This window comes from Elgaria multicarinata, chromosome 4, assembly GCF_023053635.1.
Source record: "Elgaria multicarinata webbii isolate HBS135686 ecotype San Diego chromosome 4, rElgMul1.1.pri, whole genome shotgun sequence".
Taxonomy (NCBI): Eukaryota; Metazoa; Chordata; class Lepidosauria; order Squamata; family Anguidae; genus Elgaria; species Elgaria multicarinata.
This window is the reverse complement of record NC_086174.1, coordinates 133,374,789-133,401,194: the sequence shown is the minus strand read 5'-3', so window position 1 is coordinate 133,401,194 and position 26,406 is coordinate 133,374,789. Positions and strand designations below refer to the sequence as shown.

General features: G+C 43.0%; 2 protein-coding genes across 2 annotated transcripts; both read left to right on the top strand.

The window, feature by feature from the left end:
- Positions 1-944: 944 nt before the first annotated feature.
- On the top strand, positions 945-9,794 carry MATN3 (matrilin 3). The gene is made up of 8 exons (XM_063125483.1): positions 945-1,186; positions 1,489-2,058; positions 3,402-3,524; positions 3,622-3,744; positions 4,426-4,551; positions 4,946-5,068; positions 6,172-6,306; positions 9,688-9,794. Exons 1-8 carry the CDS (start codon positions 985-987, stop codon positions 9,792-9,794), a joined length of 1,509 nt encoding a protein of 502 aa, XP_062981553.1. The 5' UTR covers positions 945-984.
- An 8,951-nt stretch (positions 9,795-18,745) lies between these two features.
- On the top strand, positions 18,746-24,530 carry TTC32 (tetratricopeptide repeat domain 32). Its single transcript, XM_063125845.1, has 3 exons — positions 18,746-19,060; positions 21,285-21,451; positions 24,237-24,530. The coding sequence occupies exons 1-3, from the start codon at positions 18,909-18,911 to the stop codon at positions 24,362-24,364; spliced, it is 447 nt and encodes a 148-aa protein (XP_062981915.1). The 5' UTR covers positions 18,746-18,908; the 3' UTR covers positions 24,365-24,530.
- The last annotated feature ends 1,876 nt before the right edge of the window (positions 24,531-26,406 follow it).

The window sequence follows — 26,406 nt, the reverse complement described above, 5'->3', positions numbered from 1 at the left end:
TTTAGGCCATACCTAGACGGGGCTTTATCCCGGGATGAACCCCAGGATCGTCCCTGTGAGTCCTCATGACGCACAGGGGATCAGGGAGGGATGATCCCTCCCTTGCCCTGGGATAGAGCCCTCCCCTTTGGCCCCGGTTTTTCCACAGTCCCGCGCTGAGCCCGAGACCGCGGAACGTGTGGCTGTTTGCTGCGAGTTGACCCGGCTCCACACGATTCCTTGCATGAAGCCGGGAGCTGTGCCCATTGGGGGTAGGGTGGGGGGGAGCGGGGAAATGAATTTAAATTTAAAAAAGGACTTACTTTTTGCGCATGAGCGTTCGTGCGCTGCTGGTCTTTCAAGTATTAAAAAATGCCAGGCGTGACACCTCTCCTGAAGTCATTGTGCGTCGCGTGTAAACGGAGGAGGGATCACACGTTTAACACAATGCGAGATCTTCCCCCCTCCGTCGCGGGAAAGCAGGTAGGTCTAGCTAAGGCCTTAAACGCATGTACAGTATCTGCAAATACATTTGAACAAGATTGGGGAAAATCTCACTTTCCTGTTTGTCCATTTCCATTCATTGGATAGTACCAGTGAATTAGAAATGTCCCATCCCCTCCATCCTGCCCTTCCCTTTGTGGCCTATTATCACTGGAGCTAACCCCCCTGGTAAGTTGAAGTTGGCTATCCCAAACCCTGAAAGCTGGAGCACTTGATTGTTGCTGGCTGAAGCATAGCAACTAACCGCATGTTTATATTTCCTCCTCTAATGAGTCTGTCTCCCTAATACTGTGACCACTGAGAAGGCTGTTCAAAAAAAGTGAGTGTTTCAAATGAAGAAATTGTTGTCTGGGAAAGGATGGAAAGAACTGTTGACTCCCCCTCTTCCCCGCCAAACATCTCTCTGGCCAGGAATATTTTAAAAACCTGCTGTCTCAAGGAAAAACACACAGACAGGGATAGCGAGGTGGAGAAGCTGGTGCTCAAACCAAGGCAGCCAAAATGCTCTGGCTTCTCGGCACCCTTGCCTGTTGCCTTTTCCTACTTCTGCCTCCAGGTTTGGGTGCCCAAAACTACCAAACCCGTAGACGCTTGGACTCCATTTCATTGCAAGGCAAGACCATTGGTAGAACAGCTGCAGCACGGGTTGATGGACTCCACTCACAAGGTTCCAAGAGCTACTCTTCAGCAGTCTCCCCTACAGGTAATTTATGCTTCTACATTGTGGGCAGAGTATCTGAAGAAAGGCTAGCTAGTGTGGAATATATGTAGGGTGACCATATGAAAAGGAGGACACGGCTCCTGTATCTTTAACAGTTGTATTGAAAAGGGAAATTCAGCAGGGGTCATTTGTACGCACGCAGGCCCTGAAGAAATTCCCTCTTCATCACACCAGTTAAATCTGCAGGAGCACTGCCCTCTTTTGTATCTGGTCACTCTAGCTATATTAGAGTGACCAGATCAGCTATATAATTTGTCATTTTGTGCTTTATATTTTTCTTGCAGAGGATATTTGCAGGAGTCAGCCCCTGGATCTTGTATTTATAATAGACAGTTCCCGCAGCGTCCGATTTCAAGAGTTTGAAAAAGTTAAAACCTTCTTGGCCAAAATGATCGACACTTTGGATATTGGGGAAAGAGCAACCCGCGTGGCAGTGGTGAACTACGCCAGCAGAGTCAAAGTTGAGTTTAATCTTCAGACGTACTTCGACAAAGCTTCCATGAAGCAAGCAGTGAGCCGCATCAGTCCGTTATCTGTGGGTACTATGACCGGTCTGGCCATCCAGACTGCCATGGATGACGTTTTCACCAAAGAAGTGGGGTCGAGAGACTCTTCCCTTGACATTCCCAAGGTGGCAATAATTGTGACCGATGGTCGGCCTCAGGATCAGGTGCAGGAGGTGGCTTCCAAGGCCCGAGCATCTGGAATTGAGATCTATGCAGTTGGAGTTGACCGAGCCGACGTGCAGTCCTTAAGGTTGATGGCCAGTGAGCCAGTAGATGATCACGTTTTTTATGTGGAGACGTATGGTGTGATTGAAAAGTTGGCTTCTAAATTTCGAGAAACTTTCTGTAGTAAGATTTATTATTTCAACCCTACTTTTATTTCTGTGTTTGTTTGTTTTGGTTTTTTGGTGCTACTATGAAAGTGTAATATTGTGTTCAGCTCAGTAATTTAGCTGAAATAGGTAACAATTTCCGTTTTTGTGTTTTGGAGCTTAGACCTTGCCTTGTTCTTTGTTTTGGGGGCAAGTTACTTTTCTTTTAGACTCACCAGTTTGCTTTGTGGGAAATTGGTGTTTTGTGACAAGCCACGCTGATCATGGCAGCCATTTTTTGAGAGTCTCCACAATATTCTCTCAATATTCCAACTCACTCAAAAAGATTGGGGACCCCTGATTTAATGTGTCGTAAGATCAGGGCAATATGTATGCTAGTGCTTTTCATCGGTATTGAACTGCACTGATAACTGTTGGGGCACATTACACATTCCGTTCTCGCCTTATTTCCTGCTTTTTATTCCATATTATCCAAAATACCACAACAATGTCAATGTGTGTGCTACAAGGTATACATGTGCAAGAGGAATATAGTATCACCAAGTTAGGATTGTAGTACTGATATGACACAAGACACTGCAATGAACTGACCCAGATTTCTGGTCTCCCAGAAATCACAAACTGTGTGTGGAAGAGGAACACACACACACACACACACACACACACACACACACACACACACAGAGAGAGAGAGAGAGAGAGAGAGAGAGAGAGAGAGATATGGATGTACAAATAGTATCATTTGCTGAAATAACTTTTTATAGCAGGACAGGGCTGGCTAATATTATTCCTCTCATACATCTCTACTTATGTGAGCAACTGCAACAATTAGAACTAACACCCCCACTTCTCATCAAAAAAAAGGTGTGATTTTCAGAATTTTGACATGTAGTTTAGGATCTTGAATACAAGCTCCATATTATGGCACAAAGATGGGATCCCTTGCTTAAATCCTAACTGCATTATTCTCTATCAATGTTACTCGCAGCATGAGTAGTATCTTGTAAGTTTGGCACAGTAAGACCTTGGAGTGACTTTGATATGAGTGATACTTGGCACTACCCACAAAAAGAAACTGTAGGCTTTTGGTGTGCTAAATGCATTATGAAGCTACTCTTAGTGCAGCCTTCCCCAACTGGTGCCCACCAGATGTGTTAGACTGCAATCATTCCCAGGCCACCAGGCCTTAGTGTTTATTTAAAAGTTCACTGGCTGAGGTGGTTCAGCCTTCAAATGAGGCTGTGTTACATGATTCAACATGGGGCATCTCTTATTACCGTGTTATCCATCTTAAGAGCATGCAAAATTAAACATTTTACATGGGAACATTTAAGAAGTTTCTTCTGTACACTCATCTAGCTGTGGATGCCTGCGCCCTTGGAACCCATGACTGTGAGCAAACCTGTGTGAGTAGCGATGACTCTTGGCACTGTGACTGCTATGAAGGGTACACATTGAATCCAGATAAGAAAACTTGCTCAAGTAAGAATCTGGCAACTCCTTCCGTCAATACATTTTGTGAGAGGAGTATTTTTTTAAAAAAGTAGTTATTCATATAATTCCTTCTCATCTTTCTTAGAAAGGGAGACCTGTGCACCGGGAACCCACAACTGTGAGCAAGTTTGTGTGACTAGCGATGGCTCCTGGAAATGTGACTGCTATGAAGGATACACGTTGAATCCAGATAAGAGAACTTGCTCAAGTAAGAATCTGGCGGTTGTTAGCACATTCTGTGAGAGAATTTTATTTTAAAAGGCAGGTTTTGACATCATTTCTTAGCTGCCACTTTCTCATACATTTCAATATACTTACCTACCTTAGGTATATTTATTATTATTATTTATTATTATTTATTTATATAGCACCATCAATGTACATGGTGCTGTACAGAGTAAAACAGTAAATAGCAAGACCCTGCCGCATAGGCTTACAATCTAATAAAATCATAGTAAAACAATAAGGAGGGGAAGAGAATGCAAACAGGTACAGGGTAGGGTAAGCAGGCACAGGGTAGGTAAACAATATACCTACCTACCATTCCTGGCTGTGGAATGAGCTCCCTAAGGAGGTTCGCTTGACACCTGGTACATTATATTCTTTTAGACGCCAGGTGAAGACCTTTTTATTCTCCCAGTATTTTAACAGTCTATAAATTAATTTGAACTTGCTGTTTTAAATTTGTATTTTAAATTTGTATTTTTGGATAGCTGCTGTTTTTATCTTGGTTGTGCTTTTATATTGTATTTTATATTATGGTTTTATACTTGAATTGTCTTAATTTTGTGAACCGCCCAGAGAGCTTCGGCTATTGGGCGATATAGAAATGCAATAAATAAATAAATAAATAAATAAATAAATAAATAAACCTTAACATCTCACTTAGTAAGGGACCCTTGTGCATCTGGAACCCATGACTGTGAGCAAATCTGTGAGACTAGCAGAAGTGGTTCCTGGCAGTGTGACTGCTATGAAGGGTACACACTGAATCCGGATAAAAGAACTTGCTCAAGTAAGACTCAGGAAACTCGTTCAGTCAACATATTTAGCGGGGGACAAGGGGGGGCGGGGTTTCATTTTGTGAGGGACATGGGGCGGGGTGCGGGGTTTCGTTAACATTTCTCCTCGGAAGGGAGACCTGTGCACCTGTAACCCACAACTGTGAGCCACTTTGTGTGACACTGGCACTGTGATTGCTATGAAGGTTACAAGTTGAATCTGGATTAGAGAACTTGCTCAAGTAAGAATTTGGCAGTTATCACATTTTGTCAGGTTTTTTAAAACAACAACAACAACAACAGTTATTGACATAATTTCATAACATCTTGTTAGTATATAATGCAGTATGGCCTAGCTGCCACTGTAACATGAATATAACTACCTACCCACATTAATATATCCCCTAGGAAGGGAGGCCTGTGCACCTGGAACCCACAACTGTGAGCAGACCTGTGTGAGCTGCAATGGCTCCTGGCACTGTGCCTGCTATGAAGGGTACATCTTGAATCCTGATAAGAAAACTTGCTCAAGTAAGAATTTGGCAGCTTCTTCAGTCAGCACATTTTGTGAAGGAATTTTGTTTTTAAAAGCAGCTAATTTATTTAACTTCACTTCCATGATTTTGGTGATTTTTAAAATAATCCTGCAAAATAGATCATTATTATTATTATTACTCCCATATTGCAGATGAAGGAAGGCTTCTAACTGGTGAGTCCATGGCTGAAGTGCAATTTGAACCAGATGGCTTCCCACGTCTCGGCTATTACCCGTAGCCACTTAGCCTCCAAGTCTCCCTCTAAGCATTACCTCAATAGAGCTACTCAAACAATTCCTCAATAAGTTTGGTGTAGTGGTTAGAGCATTGGCCTAAAAGGAGGAAAACCTGGGTTCAAATCCCCACTGTGTGATCTTGGGCCAGTCACTACCTCACATGTCTGGCTTTTGGGGAGGGAGAACCTGAGCTCCTTGGAGGAAAGATGGGATATAAATGTAATAGAGAGAGAAAAACACAGACACAAAGGCAAAAAGATTTTAACATCATATATACTAATAACAATCTCAATTCTCTGAGTGCTGTTTCTTATGTCACCACAATGGAACTGTCTACACTCAACAGGGATGTATCAATTGGTTTGAGGAACTCCCCAAATTTGCAGAATTACAAAAGTTTTAGAGAAAAAAATCCACACATACCCCCCCCCAAAAAAAACCCCTCTCTAGCCCAATGGTGCATGCTTTGTGGACATGGAGTGCTAATTGACTGTTGGAATGGTGAGGAGAGAAGAAAACCGGAGGTTGAGGAAATGGAATGAAGTGTTCTGAACAGGAGTAGTCCACACTGCAACATTTTATTGCATGCCCCACTAGTAAAATTATTGCTCAACTCTTTCCCTAGCCATGGACACCAGGGACATTTGTACAACTGGAATCCATAACGGTGAGCAGATATGTGTTGCCAGTGCTGACTCTTGGCATTGTGATTGCTACAAAGGGTACACCTTGAATCCGGATAAGAGGACCTGTTCAAGTAAATTCTAGCAGCACATTCAATACGTGTTTGGGGGTGTGGTGAAGACAGCCCGTTGGTTATTTAACAATTAACATGATTCCCCCCCCCTTTTTTTTTTTACAGTTCGGTCTTCAACCATGGATGTTTGTGCACCTGGAACCCATGACTGCCAACAAATCTGTGTGCCTAGTGCCAGGTCCCGTTATTGTGAGTGCTATGAAGGATTTGCCTTGAATGCAGATAAGAGAACATGCTCAAGTAAGAATTTGACAGATACATCAACAAGCATATCCAGGAGGGGAAAACAGATTATCACTTGCTTTATAGAACATATTTGGTTTTGGGTGAGAAACCAAAGTTTTGCATTCTAGTAGGCTCCTCACTTACCTGAGGAAAATTGTTTCTGAGGAAGATTTTGTCTGTAACAGCTGCATGGCAGGCAGAAACTTTTCCTGGCATAGAGAAACATTACAGGTGAAAACTATGCTGACTGGATTTGTGTCATACAAAAGCTTTATGGCACTGAGGATTTGTTAGGGAAAATATTGTCGGTCTACCTCTAAGCCTTCAGTGAGTTTTACGAAGAGACAAGCAAGAGAAGACAATATAACATGGGTAACAAGGGTGGCTTTAAGGGACAGGAAGGAAATAATAAGACAGGAGGGATCAGGGTGGAGAGAAAGTTATAAGGGAACAGGAAAGAGGAGGACACAGCTGTAAGAGGTGGGTCAGGAGTGTTTGTTGTCTGTAGATATCTCCCATCACAGCCTGTAAGCCAGCCTTTCTCAACCTGGGGCGCTCCAGATGTGTTGGACTGCATCTCCCAGAATGCCCCAGCCGAGCTGGCTGGGGCATTCTGGGAGTTGTAGTCCAACACATCTGGAGTGCCTCAGGTTGAGAAAGGCTGCTGTAAGCTGTTTGAGGAGTGTTGAGGCTAAATTCAAGTGTTATTTGTTTATACATGTCTAAACTTTTCTAGACACTGTAAAAAGATGTTAAAATAACAATACAGGGGCTGCCTGCAGGCTTTCAATCTAATGGACTCATCACAAATTGTTGGAATGAGCAGATGGAATGGCCACTGAGGGAAACCGTTCTGCGTGAGGAGAAACCAAATGGCAGTTAGTCACAGCTGAGCTGATGAAGAGGGCATGCGTAACTCCTAACTGTGGTTTAGCATTCGAGAGTGCCCTTGCAAACTTCGTTCACTCCCCCTCCATGCACAAGTTCCTTTCTTCATTTTCTAGTTTTCACTTAACATACTTTGTTATAATAAACTATGGTTAAAACTAACCACCAGACCACAGTTTGCAAACTTACTTCGGACTGTGGTTTCAAATTATTTGCTAGGAGGCAGGGTGTTGGCCATAGTTTGCAAACTCAGAGAACATGGCAAACTACGGTTAGTGAAAATTGGGAAGTGAAGGAGGGGAAGGGGAAAAGTGGGGGGAGGATGTGAGCTACTCTTGCCTGGCTTGTTCGTCTAGGCCTTGTGTATGATTCCCACTTAGAGTAGGGTGACCATATTTGGGAAACCAAAAAAGAGGACACCTAGTGTGTGTGTGTGTGTGGGGGAAGCAGCTTTCTGAGTCCTGCAGAAAGTACGTTATTCCCCCACCACCTTAAAGAACCCGATTGGAGTGGAGGAGGGGAAAGGATTTCATTCTGCACCACCACCATCCACTCCAATTGGGGCCTTTTCTATAATGTCCACGAATGACCCACTTTCCCCTTTAAGACCTCAATTGGAGCTCAGGGTGGGGGAATGATGTGCCTCAAGAAAGCCTGTCATTCCCTCCTGCCATGCTAATGGCAGCCTTAAAGGGGAAGGTGTGTCATTCCAGGACATTATTGAAAATTATAGAAAATCCCCCCTGACACCATGGAAAGAACAAAAACAGGACAAATCCGGGGAAATCCTGACAGTTGGTCACCCTAACTTAGAGTGTGATCTTGTCCTTTGCCTCAGGCAGCAAAATGTATTGGGATGGCTGTGGTACAGGAGGGCAGGAGGATGGAGGAAAGATCTGTTAGACAAACAGCCTTCACTTCAGCTAACATTTGAATCCAACCTAATACTTTTGGTGCTGTTATTTATTACTAACATATTATATGGTTTATTCTCTTCTCAGGAATATCTACAAGTAGTCTTTCTTCTATGGCAAAGGAAGAGGCCTGTAAATGTGAATCTTTTATTACATTTCACAAGTTGGCCACCTCATATCTTGAGACAATATCTACAAAATATATCCTTTTTTTAAAAAAAAAAATCTTTTCATTTGTGGATATTTTGCTTTTTTAGATCCTTCCTAGACCAAATTTATTTATTTATTTAAGGATTTTTATGCCGCCATTCAGCCAAAAAAGGCTCTCACGGCGGCTTACAAAAGTATTTCTTGACAGTCCCTGCCCACAGGCTTACAATCTAAAAGACATGACACAAAAAGAAAGGGGATTGGGAGGGAGGAGGAGGAGGGAGAAAAGGAAAGCAAATTCAGGCACTACAATCTTAGTTGGAAAGTTCAGCAGTTACAGGTGACAGCAGGAGGGAGGGGTGCTCTCAGCTGGAGCTGGACCCAGGCACGGTGGAGAGGTGACAGGCTGCTGCTTCCTCCCTCACTGGTGGCCTCTGCAGAGAAATTTACTTGCAAGATCAGTGGAGTAAAAGTACCTCCCAGAAATAGGAACTCCTATTTCCTCTTTAAATGTTTGGGGATGTTGATGTTGCAGCCTTAACATACCTACTGGAAAAATAAGTCCAATTGGACACAATGTGACTTAATTCTGAGTGAACATATATTGGATTGCACTGTACATATCTGAGTACTAGGGGTGTGCACAGACCCCCCGCTCCGCCCCGCGGGCCGATCCGAAAATTTCGGATCGGCCCGCTCCGCTCCACGCCACTCCGCCTATACTCCGCTCCTTTTCGCCGCGGAGCTCCGGCTCCGAATCGGAGCTCCGCAGTGAAGGGGAGTGGTACCAGGTAAGGCCGGGAGAGGAGGGCAGGAGGTTTACCGGGCCCTGCCGCCATCGCCGCCCGTGCGGCAACGGCGGCAGAGCCCGGTAAGGGACCAAGGGGGAGGGGGGCCTTACCTGCCTCCGTCGGCGGTCCGTCGGCGTCTTCAATTGAGCCCGCGGTTCAACCAGGAAGTCTGGGCCGTGGTTGAACCACGGGCTCAATTGAAGACGCCGACTGACCGCGGACAGAGTCAGGTAAGGGAGAGGAGGGCGGGGGCGTGGGTTACCGGGCCCTGCCGCTGTCACCACATGGGCCCGGTAAACCCCACTTACCTTTCCGGTGGAGCTCCGGATCGAGGCGAAGGATCCGCCTTCACCTCGATCCTCTTTGCCACGCTCCGCCGTCCCCCCAATCCTCTTCGCCTCCGCCTTAAGGGCAGGCGAAGCCCCCCACTCCGCTTCTAATTCTCCGGTCCGATTAGAAGCGGAGCACATCCCTACTGAGTACAGAATGTATCTGTCAGAATTGGTGTAATTCAGTTACATTTAAATCAATAGGAGGTTATTATTCACATCAAAGGGATATGGGTTGCATTCAAACATCCTAACTGAGGTACCGGGGAGGGTGTGTGTGTGTGCCTTCACAGGCTTTTTCCTGCGGCTTGGGTGCATTGTCAGGTCTAGATGACATTGTGGCCAGCATGCACTTAGAGCTTCATCAAATGAGCATTTTCTTGCATGTTTGCTACTGCTCACTTACGGACGTTTGTGCGTCCTTTGGATGACAATGTCCACCTCCCATGCACGTTCCACTCCTTCCGCTCATTTTTCTGTTGCAAAATAGACCCCTTTTAATCTGTCTTTTTTAAAAAATGGAATGTGCCACCATTTCCTGCTGTGTGCAGGAAAAGCGGCATGATAAAAACAGCCCCTGAGTGGGCCACGTGGTCATTGCTGCTTCCTCTTTCTCTCCCAGTGTAAAGAAATCATTGCTATTGTGGGACAGCAGCAGGAGGTCATAGCGATGGTAGGGACATGCAAAAATCCACTCATCTGATGATGCTCTTAATCAGCCGCTTCTGCCCTGAAAAATCTCAGTATTGCAGAGTCATTTTATTGTGTTCTTTTTAGTTGAAGCGGCTCCTTGTGTGCTTGCTCTGCAATGTGCCCCCGTTCCTCCACATTTAATCCTGAGCATGTCTGTGATGTGGTTAAAGGGTGGGACTGCCCCTTCCACCTTCTCCAATCACTTCTTTTCACTTTCCATTGAGTGAGGGGGTAGGAGCTATTACTCCCTGACAGTTTGCTGAAATGGGGCAAAATTGAGGTGGCGGTTGCTCTCATAGGGATCCTTCAGAGGAAGGGGGCCAATTGAAGGTGTCTTGCCTTCAAAACTGGAGTTAGCACTGAATTTGGGTTACCAAATTCAGTTACTTCAAGTAATGCATTTTTATGAGATGATGTCTTTCCCCTCCCCTCAACCTTTTTATTATATTGCATTTAGGGGGAAACTCATGCTTTCCCTCAGATCTAAAAATGTGGGATCTGATCCTGCCAGTTTTCCCATGGACCTCAGTGGGATTTGTCCCTCCTACTGAAATTAAGCTTGGTGAGATGGCCGTGTGATATTTTTCCTTAACTGTTGACCACTAGATGATCTCTCTAAGAAATTAGAAACATACTAGTATGGAAAGGAGCATATCTTGCTTCAGTTCAAAACCATGTCTTTCGATTGAACTTTGCACGCTTTTTGTTTCATCAGCCTTTTAGAGAAGTTGCCTCATTATTAAGGATCATGCAAGTCAGATTAGTGATGCTGGTTTTATTGTGCATATAACTGTGACTGATCAAAGAATGATTATGTTGCATGTGTATAAACCCCCCATATATCAATATTGTTTATATTCTAAAGTGTATATATAGTGCATTTTCTTCCACAATTGAATTTGCACATTCTGTCTGTACCTACCTAAATCTGCTTCCTTTTCTTCCAACCCCCCACCCTCACCTCGCACCACCTCTGAACAGTTCAGCTGCTTCAATACAGATGGCCTAATCGCTGCTAACTAATCATTCCTCTGATGCTATAATTGTCGCAAAAATTCATATAATCACACCCCCTTCCACACCTTATTGGGTGAAAGCGTTCTGAGTTGTGAATGAAACAAAATTGCCAGAATAAACACGCAGTAAAGGCTGAAGAACTGGGACGAACAAGATGTCTCTGTGTGTTCATGCAAAAAAAAAAAAAAAAAAACTGGCCAGGGAATGTGAACAATAAGATGCAGTTCATCAGTGAACTTTGGAACAATGGACAAAGAGACTTCCAAATAAGCAAAGGTCGTGTAAACACCAGCAGGTGAAGCAGTGGCCAAGAACTCTGGAGAAAGACAATATTCCTTAACATCAATAAGACGAGCCCAATCAATGTACAACCAAAATACTAGTCCACAGGCATGTTTTTCCATTTCATGTAGAGATTTAAGAAAGAAGAGTATTTAAGACACCCCAAAATCATTAGGACCCTGAGGAAGATTGTAACACCGAAGCAGCAGAAGCTGTTCGCAGCATACGTCCTTCCGAGTATATGAGCTGGCCGGCCCCCAGGCTTTGTTGTTCCAACGTGGGTAACTATCGAGTGGATGCAGAAAATGTGAATAGATTGAATTGAACTGCATTTTATCTAAATAAAGGTGTTTGCATTTGGATTTTGAGTCTGAGAGTGTCTCTACACTATTTTCCGGAAAATAAATTGCATTATTTTCCCGGGGCTGTTGTGCTTCTTGGCTCTTGGCGTGATTGATATGAGCTGATTACACCAGAGGAGAGGGGTGACAAGGTGGAAGATCCTGTTATTTCCTGGGGGTCCTTTAAAGGTTTGAATGGAGGGAGCACCTGCCTCCCTTCCTGGCATGTGTGCAAAGGAGGCGAGAGGAAGTCTGCTGTACTATTTCCTCACAGCCCTCAGGAAAGCCAGGACTTACTTCTGAGTAGACATAAGACCCTCATTACACTTACTTGGGAGTAAGCCCCACTGAACTTAAAGGGGTACTCTTTGTGGGGTGGGGGATCAGATCTTCCCTTTATTGCAGGAAGGCATTTTTACCCTCTTCTCCCGATCTCAGTCATGGGAAAGTCCTTCCTTGGCAAGTTCATAGTGCAACCCCAGCTTTACACACTGCTGATGTCGCACCATTAGGATTTATTCCAGCTTTTCTCTGGTCAAGAGGGCAGGGCTCCTGCAGTTTTAACTGTTGTGATGAAGAGGGAATTTCACCAGGTGCTGCATGCATGCAAATGGCACCTGCTGAAATTCCCTTCTCTATGCAGTTGTTAAAGTTCAGTTCAGACCTCTGGCGATTTCACTTCCAAACTGTTAAGGCATGGTGCCAACCATGTTTGTAGCAGGAGCAATGATAGACATTCAGAGAGCAGCAAATATTTTAAGTTAGAAAAGAACATGTAGGAACTTCAGCAAGGATAAACTAAAGATAGGAATATGAGTGCAAAAGTAGAAATTCTTTGTGTGTGCGTGTATATCAATATTTACAAGTAGTACCTCTGTAGAGGAAAACAGCTAGCAGTTCAGAAAATACATAGAATAAATTTGGCAAAAGAAAAAAAGGAATAGTATCAAAAGTATAATACATATGGTATCAAAAGTATAATAAACTGAACTTACTATATTTGTAACGGCTTGGATCCCAACTTCCGTATGTCATATGTTAAAAATGCTGGGCAGTAAACCCAGCGCCTTCATGGAAAGGTAAATACCTGCAACTAGGACTGTTTGCATCCTTAAATCATGGAAGATTTTTGTAGTCTCAGTAGTTGAGACTTAACAAATAGGACTTTCATTGCTCTTTCATGAACTCAGCAAAAGAATCAACATGAATCCTGTAAGAATCTTCAGATATGGGCTGCCAATTTTATGAAAAGTACTAAGACTACATGTTTTTAAAAGTCTCTGAAATACCTCATTCTGAGTTACATTATTCTGATTTGTCTACTTTTTGTTCTATTCCATTGTAATAATTTAGAGATAAAAAAAATATGCAGTCATTCTTTCTACTGAGTTTGTAACAGGATTTGCTCTCTTTACCTTCACTATCATGGAATGCCAAAAAGGCGCAAAAACGTAGGTGACCATCAAGGCTGTTTGTTCAATACACACATATCAGCCCCCTTCACACGTGCGTTGGGTGAAGAGGAATCATAACTAGGGGCTATGCGTCTGGCTTTGTCCCCAAGGTGTTACGTCATAGTTGGCCCTGGCTAGGCCCCTCATGTCCACCTGCTAGGTGTGGATGTCTGCAGGTAACGCCTACACATGTAGACCTTTATGCACATAGTCTTTCACCTTGTTCTGGAACCCTGCACAATCAGAGTGCCAGAATGGGGAAACGTATGTGCATGCAAGTCTGCACATTTAGGCTTTCCTTGGAGACATCAATGCCCTACACATGTTGGGGGTGGGGCCAGTGGCACCACAGAATGGGTGGAAGGTCTGGGCAGGAGTTAATTGCCCCATGTGAAGGTTCACATCTACAGATTAAAAACCAAAAAAATGGGGGAGGGGGGGAAGGAACGGGCAGCCAGAGGGAGGTCAGAGAGCTGCCTGCCCTGCAGCAGTGGTGGGAACTTCGCATTGGCGCTCCTTCCCGTGCAGGTGCCAGGAAAGAGCGTCAATGTGGGAGGCCGAGGCCTTGTGGTCTACAGCCTTGTTCACTTCCAAGGCTGTATACATTTGCATTTGAACAGATCTGTTGTGCGTATGCTCTCTGGCAAAAGGAGCAGAAGTTTGAAATCAGGTCAGGAAACTTGTGTAATGGCCCATGGCTCAGGGTAAATGTATCTCTGCCATAGCAAACAGTTTATTTATTTATTTTTTTGACAAAATGGTAGTAGTCAGACGAAAGTTCCTTTGAGGAGATGCTGTGAGGTAGGAATGAGTTTTCTTAATGGCTCACAGACTAACCTATTTTCAGAATAATTTACAGCTGTGTTTGGGCGATTCTTAGAATCATTTGGACAAACCATGCTTTCCTGCACAGCCCAAAGTGTGTCTGAGAGCAAATCTACACGTAGTACTGAAGGCACTTGCGTGCGCCTCAAGTGCGCCGTCAAAACGATGGTGTAGACGGCGAAAGAAGAGACAGAGGAAGAGACGGAGGAGGAGGAGGCGGCTGGGGAACCGGCTCTCCGACCTGGGTGGCTCTTAGCCCAGCAGCAGGAGGCTGGCGGGGAGGGGGCGGCGGCGGCAGCGGCAAGGACGCGGCCGGTTTCCCAGCCTCCTCCTCCTCCGTCTCTTCTTTCGCCGTCTACACCATCGTTTTGACGGCGCACTGGAGGCACACGCAAGCACCTTCAGCACTATGTGTAGATTCCCTCTGAGACGTCTTTGGCGGTCCTAACAGTATAGGGGGTAATTTAGCACAGAGAATAATTATTGTTTCCTTAGCAGCAAACAAAAGAATCTTGTGAGTCAGTCTTTTTTCTGCAGGTCAATGACTTTATTTTAAAACAGCACAGCTATTCGTAGCATTAATAGGTTTACCATGACTAAGGCCTTAGCTAGACCTAAAGTTTATCCTGGGATCGTCCCGGGGTCAGCCCTGTTCACGTAAATGACACGCAGGGGATCCTGGGAGCAGGCAGGGACGACCCCGGGATAAACCTTAGGTCTAGCTAAGGCCTGAGTTAATATTCTATCTTGTTGGATTGATATCACTATTCTTTGCTAGATCCAAATGTTAATTTCACGATAACTTTAATAATTCATGTTATAACTGATCATATCCCTTTTACAGGGTTAGATACAGACTAAGCTTGCAATCCTATACCCACTTACCTAAGAGTAAGCCCCATTGAACTCAGTGGGACCTCCTTCTGAGTGGACACGTATAGGATTACATTGTAAATAAGCTGCATTTAGTTCCCACTGAAAACAGTGGGACTTAGTTTATGGCATAACTTACATCCCAATGATTTCACAACCACCTACACAACAACAACAACAAAATTATTTCTTACCCACCTCTCCCACTGGATCGAGGCGGGGTACAACGCAAAAACAAAACACCATAAAATACATATAATTGATTAACATTTAAAACTAATACATTATTAAAAGGCAGTACATTATTAAAAGGCATCTTAAAATTCAACTGGGTAGGCGTGCCGGAAGAGATCAGTCTTTATGGCTTTCTTAAATTCCAGAAGACTCTTAAGTTGACGAATCTCTCCTGGCAGGCCATTCCACAAGCTGGGAACAGCAGAAGAAAAGGTCCTCTGGGTAACAGTTGTCAATCTAGTTTTAGCTGGCTGAAGTAAATTCTTCCCAGAGGACCTGAGTGTGTGGGACAGATTGTACTGGAGAAGGTGATCCCGCAAGAAACTTGGACCCAAACTATGTTGGGCTTTAAAAGTAATAACCAACATTTTGTACTTCGCTTGGAAATTAATTGGCAGCCAGTGGAGTGATTTTAAAGCTGGCGTAATATGGTCACTCCTAGATGTACCAGTGACCAACCTGGCAACATGTAGCATGATGAAGTTGTAACGAGTTGTGTAATGGCTTGTGGAACAACTTGTGCAATATCTTGTGCAACTATTTGTGGAATGCCTTTGGGTAACTATTTGTGGAATGCCTTCGTCAATGTCTTGTATAAAGCTTCCACAAGTGGAACCAAATTATTGGATTTGACACTTGTGTAAGGATAAATTGGGGTTTCCGCAAACAGTAGAAGCTTTGCGCTAGGGGAATGACAGCACTGAATACAATCCATAATGTTTTGCAATCATAGCTTTCATTAATAACAAGACAATTGTATTATGTTGATGACTTAGGCTTTTTTTCAAAAGTAGTTTTCCTCCTGTTTGAAGGGAAGCTTCCAACCTGTGTTGTTACAGGAAGGCCCAACATAGAGAACCAGTTGTGGATGTAAAGGCACTGTGTCCAGAAGACCCAGGAAACATTTATTACTACTTCTGCTCTCTCTGCCATAGCTCAGTGGCCTAATCGTAGAAAATGTGTGGACCTTTATTGGTGTGCATATGATTTGAAATGTTTAGAAATTTTATTAAGATGGCTAAAGGAAGGTATGAATTCAGAAACAAAACCAACATTAGTGTCTCATCTAGGCCTATAAAAACTGAATCCTTGAATCCTTTCTTTAAAACAAACTCAACCTGGTAGGACCCTTTCTTAGTATGAATTACCCTATTTCTTCGATTCTAAGACACACTTTTTTCCCCATATAAACATCTCTAAAAATGGGGTGCATCTTAGAATTGCGGGTGTGTCTTAGGGTGTTTTTTTTCTATTGGTGGTACTGAAATTAGTGTGCGTCTTACAATCGATGCCATCTTACAATCAAAGAAATATGGTATGTCCAAGACTTAAAACAAACAAAATGAATGCCTGCCCTGTCTTTCTCTGTTTACTTACAGTCACACTCTTTCACAAGGCCTTTATTCTTTATTTTTGTGTAAGCTATATATTGAATAGAACAGTTTCCAAAAACACAAGGGTGGTGTGGGAGAGGGAACTCTCGTGAGAAAGAATTTCAGTTGCATTAATTGAACAACAAACATATTTTCTCTTTTGAAACTTTTACACTTAGATGGAAATGTCCAGTTACCCTTTGCATAAAATAACTGTGCAGATGTCACTTTCTAAACACAAAGTAAAAAAGTGTCATGGTTTAGAAAAGACTGTAAGCCCAAAAAACCTGAGATCTAAACACTGGCATCTTGTACCAAAGGATCCTTCGCAGGTGCATATAGCTGAAACCCCTCTGATTAGCTTCTTGGTGAGTGTTGCAGATCTGGAGACTGAATCGGACCCTCCTCCCCATGGCTGTCCCAAACAGCTAACCAGCCGAATATTAGCTATTCTGAAAGCATCCTCCTCACACACAGCCCCAGCTGTTGGGAACTACACAACTAGGATCTGTTCTTTTCCCTAATCCAGATGAGGTTGTGTGCATGTTAGCTTGCTACTGCATGTGTAGCGGCCCAGCTGGATTGGAGCACCAGGGGGGCAATCCTATGCATGTTTAGTCAGGAAAAAATGCCCTACAATTCTTGCTGGCTGGGGAATGCTGGGAGTTATTATTCTTATTGCATTAATATCCTGCCTTTTTCCCCTCTAAGGAACCCAAGGTGGTGTACGTAATCCTCTCCTCTCCACTTTATCCTCACAACAACCCTGTGAGGTAGGTTGGGTGGAGAGACTGTGATTGGCCCAAAGTCACCCAGTGGGTTTCCATGGCCGAGTATGGACTAAGACCCAGATCTCCCGACTCCCAGTCCAACACTTTAGCCGCTACACCACACTGGCTTTTGACTTTTTTGTCTAAACATGATTAGGATTGCACCATTAGAGCCCCAGAACATGGACTGAAGTTATGTGTTACAGCAGCACCTCTGCTGAAATGAAACCAGTCTGGGTATTGAGACCATCTGGGAAGAATCCCATATATGTCACTTTGAGTACCAACATGGCAGAAAGGCAGAATGTAAATAGAAGAAATACTTTTTAAAGGAGGTGGGTGTTCATGATCTTTCTAATACAGATCTCATGTGGGGTTTTCTTTCATTTTTTAAAAAAAATACACACACACACACACATATCTTGTCATTGCCAGTAATACAATCCATTGTTATCCGCTTATTAGAGATGGTGGCAAGGTTGCGGCTGAGTGTGAGTGGCTTTGCAGCAGCTCTGCAAAGTAATCCAGTACTGCTATGCATGTATTGTGGGGGTTTGGGGTGTGGTGGGATGGAATGGGATGGGGCTGAGGGTAGTGAGCAACAACCTTTCAGTTTTATTCAGTAGTCTCTTGCAAGTCCTTCTTTTTAAACTGGAAATGTAAAGTGTGTGTGTGCAGAGAGTGAAGTTTATTATCACAGTAGTGACACTGCTGGAGTGGAGTTGGTGATTTACTCTTTTCTTAAGGATCATCTTTACTTTCCAAGTCCCTCCAGGGATCCCCGTCTCCCTTATGGGAAAATAAGACAGGGAGGGCTTTTGATCTCAAACAAGGCTTTGGGGGGGGGGGGGGAGAATCACCCACTTTGTTTAAAAAAAGGAAAAGAAAAATCCCAAATGCAGGGATTGTTAACAGTGCTTTAAAAAGTTACAGTATATTCCCTTTCCCGCTCCAAAAATCCAATCACACCTGGTTCACATGTAACAACAACCCAGAATACAGGTTGAGCATGGGTTGTCATTACCTGCAAACTTTGCACTATGATTTAACTACGGGTTCTTAACCACATACAACCCTGGAAAAAACACCATGGTTTATTGTTGGGTTGTGACCTCTGGATTGTAAATGTTTAACCCATAGTTAAGCTGTAGTGCAGGATCTGCATGTAATGACAACCCATGATTCCATGACAGCCCATACTCAAAACATACTCTGCATCGTTATTACCTGTGTAGCAGGTCTTTATGTCAATGACTAGTTTGGATTTCCACTACACAAAACATGAGTCACTTCACAGAAAATTAGAATTGTTAAATAGTCCTCCACGCTCTCTCCCAGACCCAGTCCACAACTCTGGAAAGATACCTTATGTACCACTGGCATGCATTCAGTCACATCTAGATTTTGTGTATCTAGGAAAGTGTCAAGTGAACATTTCAAAGCAACCCGGAAGTTCGTGAACGTCTGAGAATCTAGATTTTAAATAGATCTACGGATAGGACCTTCTCACTGACGTCATCTGCTATAGAAGGCGGAAATGAGGGCTGTTCGCCCCAGCGACTGAAGCGAGCAGGTTGCGCGCTCGCGGAGGGGGGCTTTGTCGTGGAGCTGGATCTGCGGAGAAACGAAGGGGGTGTATATCGGCATCGGGGCCCCTGCTGAGGAACCGCACCGCGCTTCTCCATGAACAACATTGAAATGGATGGAGACTCGGCGGCCGAAGTCGCCTCAGGCTTGCTGCCTGTTGCGCACGCGCAATTCCAGGAGCGACAGTTCGAGAGGGCAGAAGAGCTCTACGGCCGTTATATTGATCAGTGCGCATGCTCCGGCCTGAGGTGATTCGAAGTCCTAGAACGGGGCGGAGGGGAGGGCTCAGGGCCAAACCAAATGACATGGGATATAGGGGAGCCTGGCGCTGAGGGCGGGGCAAGTGGCGTCGTCCTTAGCTAGTCCGTCGAAATGAGGGGTAGCTGAGAGCAGCCTTAGGGCTCATCTACACCTAGCAGGATATTCCACTATGAAAGCGATATATAAAAGGCAGGAGCCACACCAAGCAGCATCAAAGCTGTATATTATTATTATTATTATATTTGTATCCCGCCTTTTGCCCAATGCTGGGCTTCAAGGCGGCCTTACAAAGTTTAAAATATACATGGGGCGGGGGGGGGGGGGACAAAACCATAAACATTTAAAATACATAACAAAATTATAAGACATTAACATAGATGGAGGAGCAGACTATTCTCCAAAGGCCTGCTGGAACAAAAAAGTTTTAGCCTCCTTCCGAAAGCCCATCAAGGAGGGAGCCAGCCTAGCTTCCCTGGGAAGAGAGTTCCAGAGCACCGGAGCAGCCACCGAGAAGGCCCTCTCCCATGTTCCCACCAAGCGTGCCTGTGAAGAAGGTGGGGCTGAAAGAAGGGCTTCTCCAGAAGATCTCGAAGCACGGGCAGGCTCATAAGGGAGAATACGTTCTTTCAAATAACCTGGACCCGAATCATATAGTATGTCTCAATTGGCCCCAACAGTTGTCAGAGCACTTCAATACCGCTATAAAGCAGTCGTGTGGCTCCTGCATTTTAGATACCGCTTTCACAGTGGAATATCCTGCTTGGTGTAGATGAGCCCTCTGTCTCAAAAAGCCAGTAAATGCTAGATGTCTCAAGTGCAATACTTGGTTGTCAGGGATTTGCACAGGAGCGTAAAGGGGAAACATGCAAGCGTGGAGTTCAATAGCAATGAAATGCAAGAGGGAACCCTTGCAACAATTTTGTTAAAGATGGAATGACACCATGATTTCCTCTCTCAAGTTCTTACAATTATAGGAGTGGGATTTTTACTTTAAAAATCAGTGATACCAAATTGTATATTTTACGTAAAAATAAAAGGGTCTAAACCATCACACAATTTAGTTGTTACTATAGTTCCAGTGCCGTATCTGGCAAGAAAACATGTGTCTATGTAGGGTTTTTTCCCCATGCCATTCACCAAAGCGTGATATTCAGAAAGTGAAGCTTTCTCAGGCATGGAGACCTGCTCAACTTCTATAGATATGTTTTAAATTTGTTATTAGGTTTATATTCTGCCTTTTCTCTTGTAAGGAACCCAAAGTGGCCTACATGGCCCTACTCCTCTCCCTTTTATCCTCAACAATCCTGCGAGGTAGGCTAGGCTGAGAGAAAGTGACTGACGCAAAGTCACCCGGGTCCCATTCAGACAACACGCTAAACCATGCTGCTTAACCACAAAATGGTTAACGGAATGCATGCATTCCGTTAACCATTTTGTGGTTAAGCAGCATGGTTTAGCGTGTTGTCTGAACGGGGGCCATCATGAGCTTCATGGCTTAGTGGACTAAGATGGAAGTCTCCTAACACTAACAGTCAAGAGGCTTTGATTCTCTATTTTGTCTTTTCCTCCTTAATGGGTTTTTTCTGGGGGTGGGGGAAAGATGGAAGAAGTACTGGGAAAACTCCAGAGTGGTGAGAGGACTACAGATTGAAGAGGCCCTCATCTGAATTCTTCATAAAATTCCATAAATGAGGCAGTGCTACTGCACAATAAAAGCCTTGTCTGGAAGCAACTCTGGTCCCATTTTCAGGTGTTAACAATTTGACTGAACTTCACTCCATTTTCCTGGTAAATCCCTCAAATCTCCACCTGACCAGCCTCATTGTGAAAGAAATTCCTGAACTTGGCTGGCAGTTCAGTTGCTATTTAAGCTAGTCATTCATAACCTCCCTGGGTTTTACTCCTGGAGGGTCCAAGGAATTAAAATACTTCATTTTTAAAAAACTTGGAAGTTTTTTAAAAAATAAAATTAATAATGTACTTTATTAACAGTGCAACCCTATGCATATCTACTCAGAAGTTGGGCCCATTGAGTTCATTGGGACTTACTCCCAGATAAGAAGGAATGGGATTACAGTCATAATCTATCTCTTCATTTATCTTAAAAAATGTTCTGTGACATATTATATTAAGGTAACATGAATGGTTTTAATTGAAGATAACTCCCGTGAAGCTGACCACTGATTTTCCTCCCCCTTCTTTTTCCTCAAGCAACACCTCTTGTCGTGATCTGGCAACAGCACTTAACAACAGGGGACAGATAAAGTATTTTAGAGTTGACTTCTATGAAGCAATGGATGATTATACATCAGCTATAGCAGCCCAGCCTGATTTTGAAGTCCCATATTATAACAGAGGATTAATATTATATAGGCTAGGTATGGAAGTAAGTTTTTATTCTATATTTAAATGTATCTCATTTTCATTCACTTGGTAATGTTCAGACCAGGTACTCTCTAACAGTGGCTTATAAACTTTCTACCATCAGGGAGCCCATTTTGGGGAACCCTTGGATATTAAGGTTCCGCAGCAGGTTCTTGGGTGCACAGTTGATTTATGTGAACTCAGAGTATCCCTAGTTAGCCCCAATGCTCTCCTGTGACTGTGCATTGTAGGGGTATATTGGGAGTGTTGAGTAAGCTGTTGTCAGGGAAATTCCCTGGTCCGGTAGGGAGGGAAACGAAACTCCAGGCAGGTCCAGATATTATTATTATAATTATTATTATTATTCAGTACTACACGTGTAGGAGACAGCCTACAGCAGGCAAGCTGAAGGTCAGACTCTGACCATCACCCACACAGAGCAAACTTTTATACATTCAGAGTTCCTCTGATGAAATCATACTTCCCCCCCTCCCTCCCGCGATGGATTACAAATCCCATCACTTTTTCCATAATCAAAACTATTCTACATAAAACAATGCTCAATATTTTGGCACCAATGACTGGTACAAATGTTACTTTTTGTTTCTGATAAGCGCTCCAACGGAAGCTGGAAAGTCCCGGAGCCTGCTCTCGATACCTTCAAAATGCCCATTCAGGGGTCCTGAGGTATTTTGGAAAAGGATGCGCCTTCCTATCTGTGCGATATGCAGCTTTCAGATATGGATTCTAGGAAAAGGCAACAATTTGGCTGGATGGGTCAGGAGCCAGTGTGTGGGCGACAAGTTCATGACAGCCTTGAATCGCCTCTAGTCTGGCTTTTCACAATTTATTAATTCAGGAAAGGGGGGGGCAGAGTGCTAAAGATTTCTGGGTTTTTGTGTACTTTTCACCTGAGACAGGAACTATGGGACTTTTTCAGATTTCCCTATCACTGTCTTTCCAGAAGCCTTGTTGCAAAACAAACTCCAGAGTTCCCCAGAGTACAGCATAAAAACCCTATTATTTAACATTCCCTTTAAGACTGTTTAGCTTTACATAGTACTCTACATGAGGATTCCACTTAGAAATGCAACACGGTAAAAAATTTAAAGTAAGCATGTTTGTGCACTGTTTTTGACCTTGGGACGCAACAATCACTTGCATAGAAGGATGGTTTCCCACAATGCCTGTCCCTTTTTTCTTGTGTAAAATATGATTTGTTTCAAAGTTTTTGCCCTTTTAATTGTGCCATGATAAAGTTTTATGAAGAGAGATTGTAGCAGTTATTAATATCTATATCTATCTATCTATCTATGTCTTAAGGAAGAATTTCCATGACTGAAACCTGTTTACCTGAATCTCCTGATCAACTTGATTTACTTTCTGTCCCTTCCTGTAGCCTCATGTTGTCATAAAAACAGATGACTTCAGCATTTGGATAGTCCTCAAATTAATAAAAAAAAATCCCCATAAGACTGTGATGTAAATATACATGACACTGTTTCTCCTGTCTGGCCTATGAATTAAATAAGTATTCCTAACTAGTATGTAGTACAATGTAGACAAGGGAGATTTACTATCTCTGAGGTAAATATGTAATGGATTCCAGCCTATGTTATCTCATCCATTCTGCTTGTCTTTGCAGATACATGGTGTTATAGTCTGTTAAACTAGACTAAAACACTATATGATACAGGGGCTCCAAACAAAGTTAACTTATGAAGTTGGTTGATTGTTATATTAGTCATTAGACTATACCAAGAAAGAATATTTGCGTGCACACTTTTTTCTTTGAAACAAGGAAAAGGAGCAGATCAGAAGGAATTCTATATAGCTGAGATGGGTGATAGTGCTCTAGGGGCATGTTCCATTAATGTATTAATAAAACAAAATTTTAAAGTAGGAATTAATTCCTACTAATAAAATGATTAGCAAATGGGTGTTTAGCCATAATTTAGAAAGCTCTTTCAAGCAGACACAAGGGCTTTCTTATAACTAGCTGCCTCTTCTGGACTTCTCCTTTGAGCATTAGCTTCCCATTCCATATCAAAGTGTTTTGGAAACTCCATTGATTTTTAGAAAAAACGCTTCAGATGTGTTGCTAGGAGTTATAACTTGAAAAGCTTAGAAGCCTAATGGGTATCCAGAGAGATTTTGCTTGGTTATCTAGATTGTGGCTTTTATTTTGAGAAGAAACTGAACTCCCTTAATCAGATATTAAATGTTTCTTGTATTCAACTTTTACTGGTCTTGCTCTGGAGGGTATACAAAGAGCTACTGCACTACAGCAGCAAAAGAAATTCAGGATGTTGTCTCCTGTGGTTAGCTATTCCGTTTTTCCAAACTGGCTATGTGTAAAACATCGGTTCCCCCCCGTTTGCAAAATGTTTTGCGTAAAGAAGTATATATGCAAAGCTGCTCTACTAAGTTTCACTTTTTTTTAATATCCTGTGTGCGATAGACCATACAGCTCTCTAAGCATGGAAGGTACGGAACAGCAGATTTGTATTTTGCTTTCTGAACTCTCTAATCCCTTTCAGAGCAAGATCGTTTGATTTTGGTGCGGTGTTAGCAAGCCAGACAAAACAATGGAAATGGCAGTTTTGGTTGCGTGCATGCACGAACGATTAACAGTGCAGTCCTTTGCCTGTTTACTCAAAAGTAAAGCTCACACTATTCAATGGGACTTACCCCCTAATAAGTGTGTTTATTAGGGAGTAAATATTTTGAGGAAAAGAGATGACTATTCTACCATTTCTATATGTAAAATAAGACAAAGGCATCTCCTTTTTTGTGCAGGATTTTTTGATGAAGCCTTGAAAGATTTCAAGAAGGTCTTAGAGCTAAATCCCAAGTTTGAAGATGCTTCTTTGAGTTTAAAGCAGGCTATCCTTGATAAAGAAGAAAAATCAAAAAGAAACTACTGAAAGACTACTACAGGTGAAACATATTTTTTCACATTGAGATTGCATTGCTTCTCTCCCCCCCCCCCCCCCAGCGCCAAAGACACTTTGCTAAATTGAGATGTAACTTCTTTTGTATTGCGGATGTTTTGCAATGGCAGAGATGAATAAAAGCACTACATTAACAGTCTCTCAGGTTCTGATTATTGTATTTAATAAATACGTAAGTTCAAAGTGTCTAGACAGTAACAAGACTGAAGAAATGTAGGTGTTGGTTACCAAACAGACATCTTAAACGGCACTAGGGAACAAAAGATGGATCCATAGGTCCTGTGTTTTAAAAATGTTTTAGAGCTTCTATATAGAATTTGCCAGTGCTTGAAGACTTGCATCATAAATCCAGCCAGCTCAGGCACATGTTTAGTTCTGCTATTGAAGAGAGTGGGACTTGAGTGCTTTAACAGGAGCTGGACCATCATCTTCTTCCTATCCCAGCACATCAGCTCAGGTAGAAATAACACATTTCCTTTGCTGCTTCATGGCTTGTACTACTGTATTTCTTCAATTGTAAGACACCATCGATTGTAAGACGCACACTAATTTCAGTACCACCAACAGGAAAAAAAACCTAAGTCACACCCGCGATTCTAAGACGCATCCCATTTTTAGAGATGTTTATATGGGGAAAAAAGTGTGTCTTAGAATCGAAGAAATAGTACATTCCCTTCTCTGTGTTCCTATAGTATGCTAGCAATTTTTAAAAACTTTCAAAATGGATTTGTGAATGGTGGCATAGAATAGGAGAAATATATATGGCTGGTGCAGGCTCCTGTTCAGATGAGATGCTAAGTCATGGGGATGAAACATTTTGAGCTAAACATTATGGCTTAGCGTGTCATGTGAATCATTCCTAACCATGGTGGCTGCATAACCACAGTTTAAACATGCTCCCAAACCATTTGTTGAATAAGGATTAGCAGCCTAACCACAGATTGTCTGAACAGGCCCAATCACTTAAGTGCCATCTGCCTCCCGCAAAATACCATTGTGAGGTGTTAGTGGCATCTAGCAGGCCCAAGGAAAGTGGGTTTCACTCAACTTCCTTCTTGACTCTAGCATATTTCTCATTTTTAGCAAGCAGCGGCATGGTGGTTAATAGGCAATTGCTTCATATCTGTTTAGTTATATACTGTTAGTCACTCTCAACGCCCCCACCCCAAAGTAGTACATTTTGTAAGCTTGAATATAGACTTCTCCCATTTGTATTATATCCTTACTCCAAGGAACTCAAGGCAAGCATATAGAATACCTTATTTTATCCTCATAAGCCTGAAAGAGGCTATGGCTAGACCAGGCCTATATACCGGGATCATCCCTGTGCATCCAAATGAAACACCGGGGATCCCAGGAGCAGGCAGGGACGACCCCTCCATTTGCCTGGGATAATCCTTAGGTCTATTTAAAACCAGAGTTGACCTAAGATGGCTTAGGCAATGCTGCTTCAGATAGGCCAAGAGTTAGAATTCAAGTGTTTTCACTAATTGCAACAGCTTCCTGCACCACAGTTAGTTTGAGAATGGAGTCCTACAATTCTGGAACACTGGAGAAATGGATATAGATACAGTTCCTGGGCCCTGATCATGTGGCCCAGTTCCTAGTCTACAGCCCAACTAAGCAGTGATGTTTCATACATGTTGCATTCTATGGTTTTGCCGTAATCTGGGATATGCCTAATGTTATAACATGTGAAAGCACTACCGTATTTCTTCGATTGTAAGACGCCATCGATTGTAAGACGCACACTAATTTCAGTACCACCAACAGAAAAAAAAAGCTTTGATTCTAAGAAATAATAAACGCACCCGCGATTCTAAGATGCACCCTGTTTTTAGAGATGTTTATATGGGAAAAAAGTGTGTCTTAGAATCCAAGAAATACGGTATTTTAAAAACACACAACTTTACTTTCCTGGATGATGAAGCTATGTTTGCTTTTGATTTCAATACTGTCTGCAAGAAACCACAAGGAATGTTGTATTTCAGATCACTTTATATAATATGAACAAA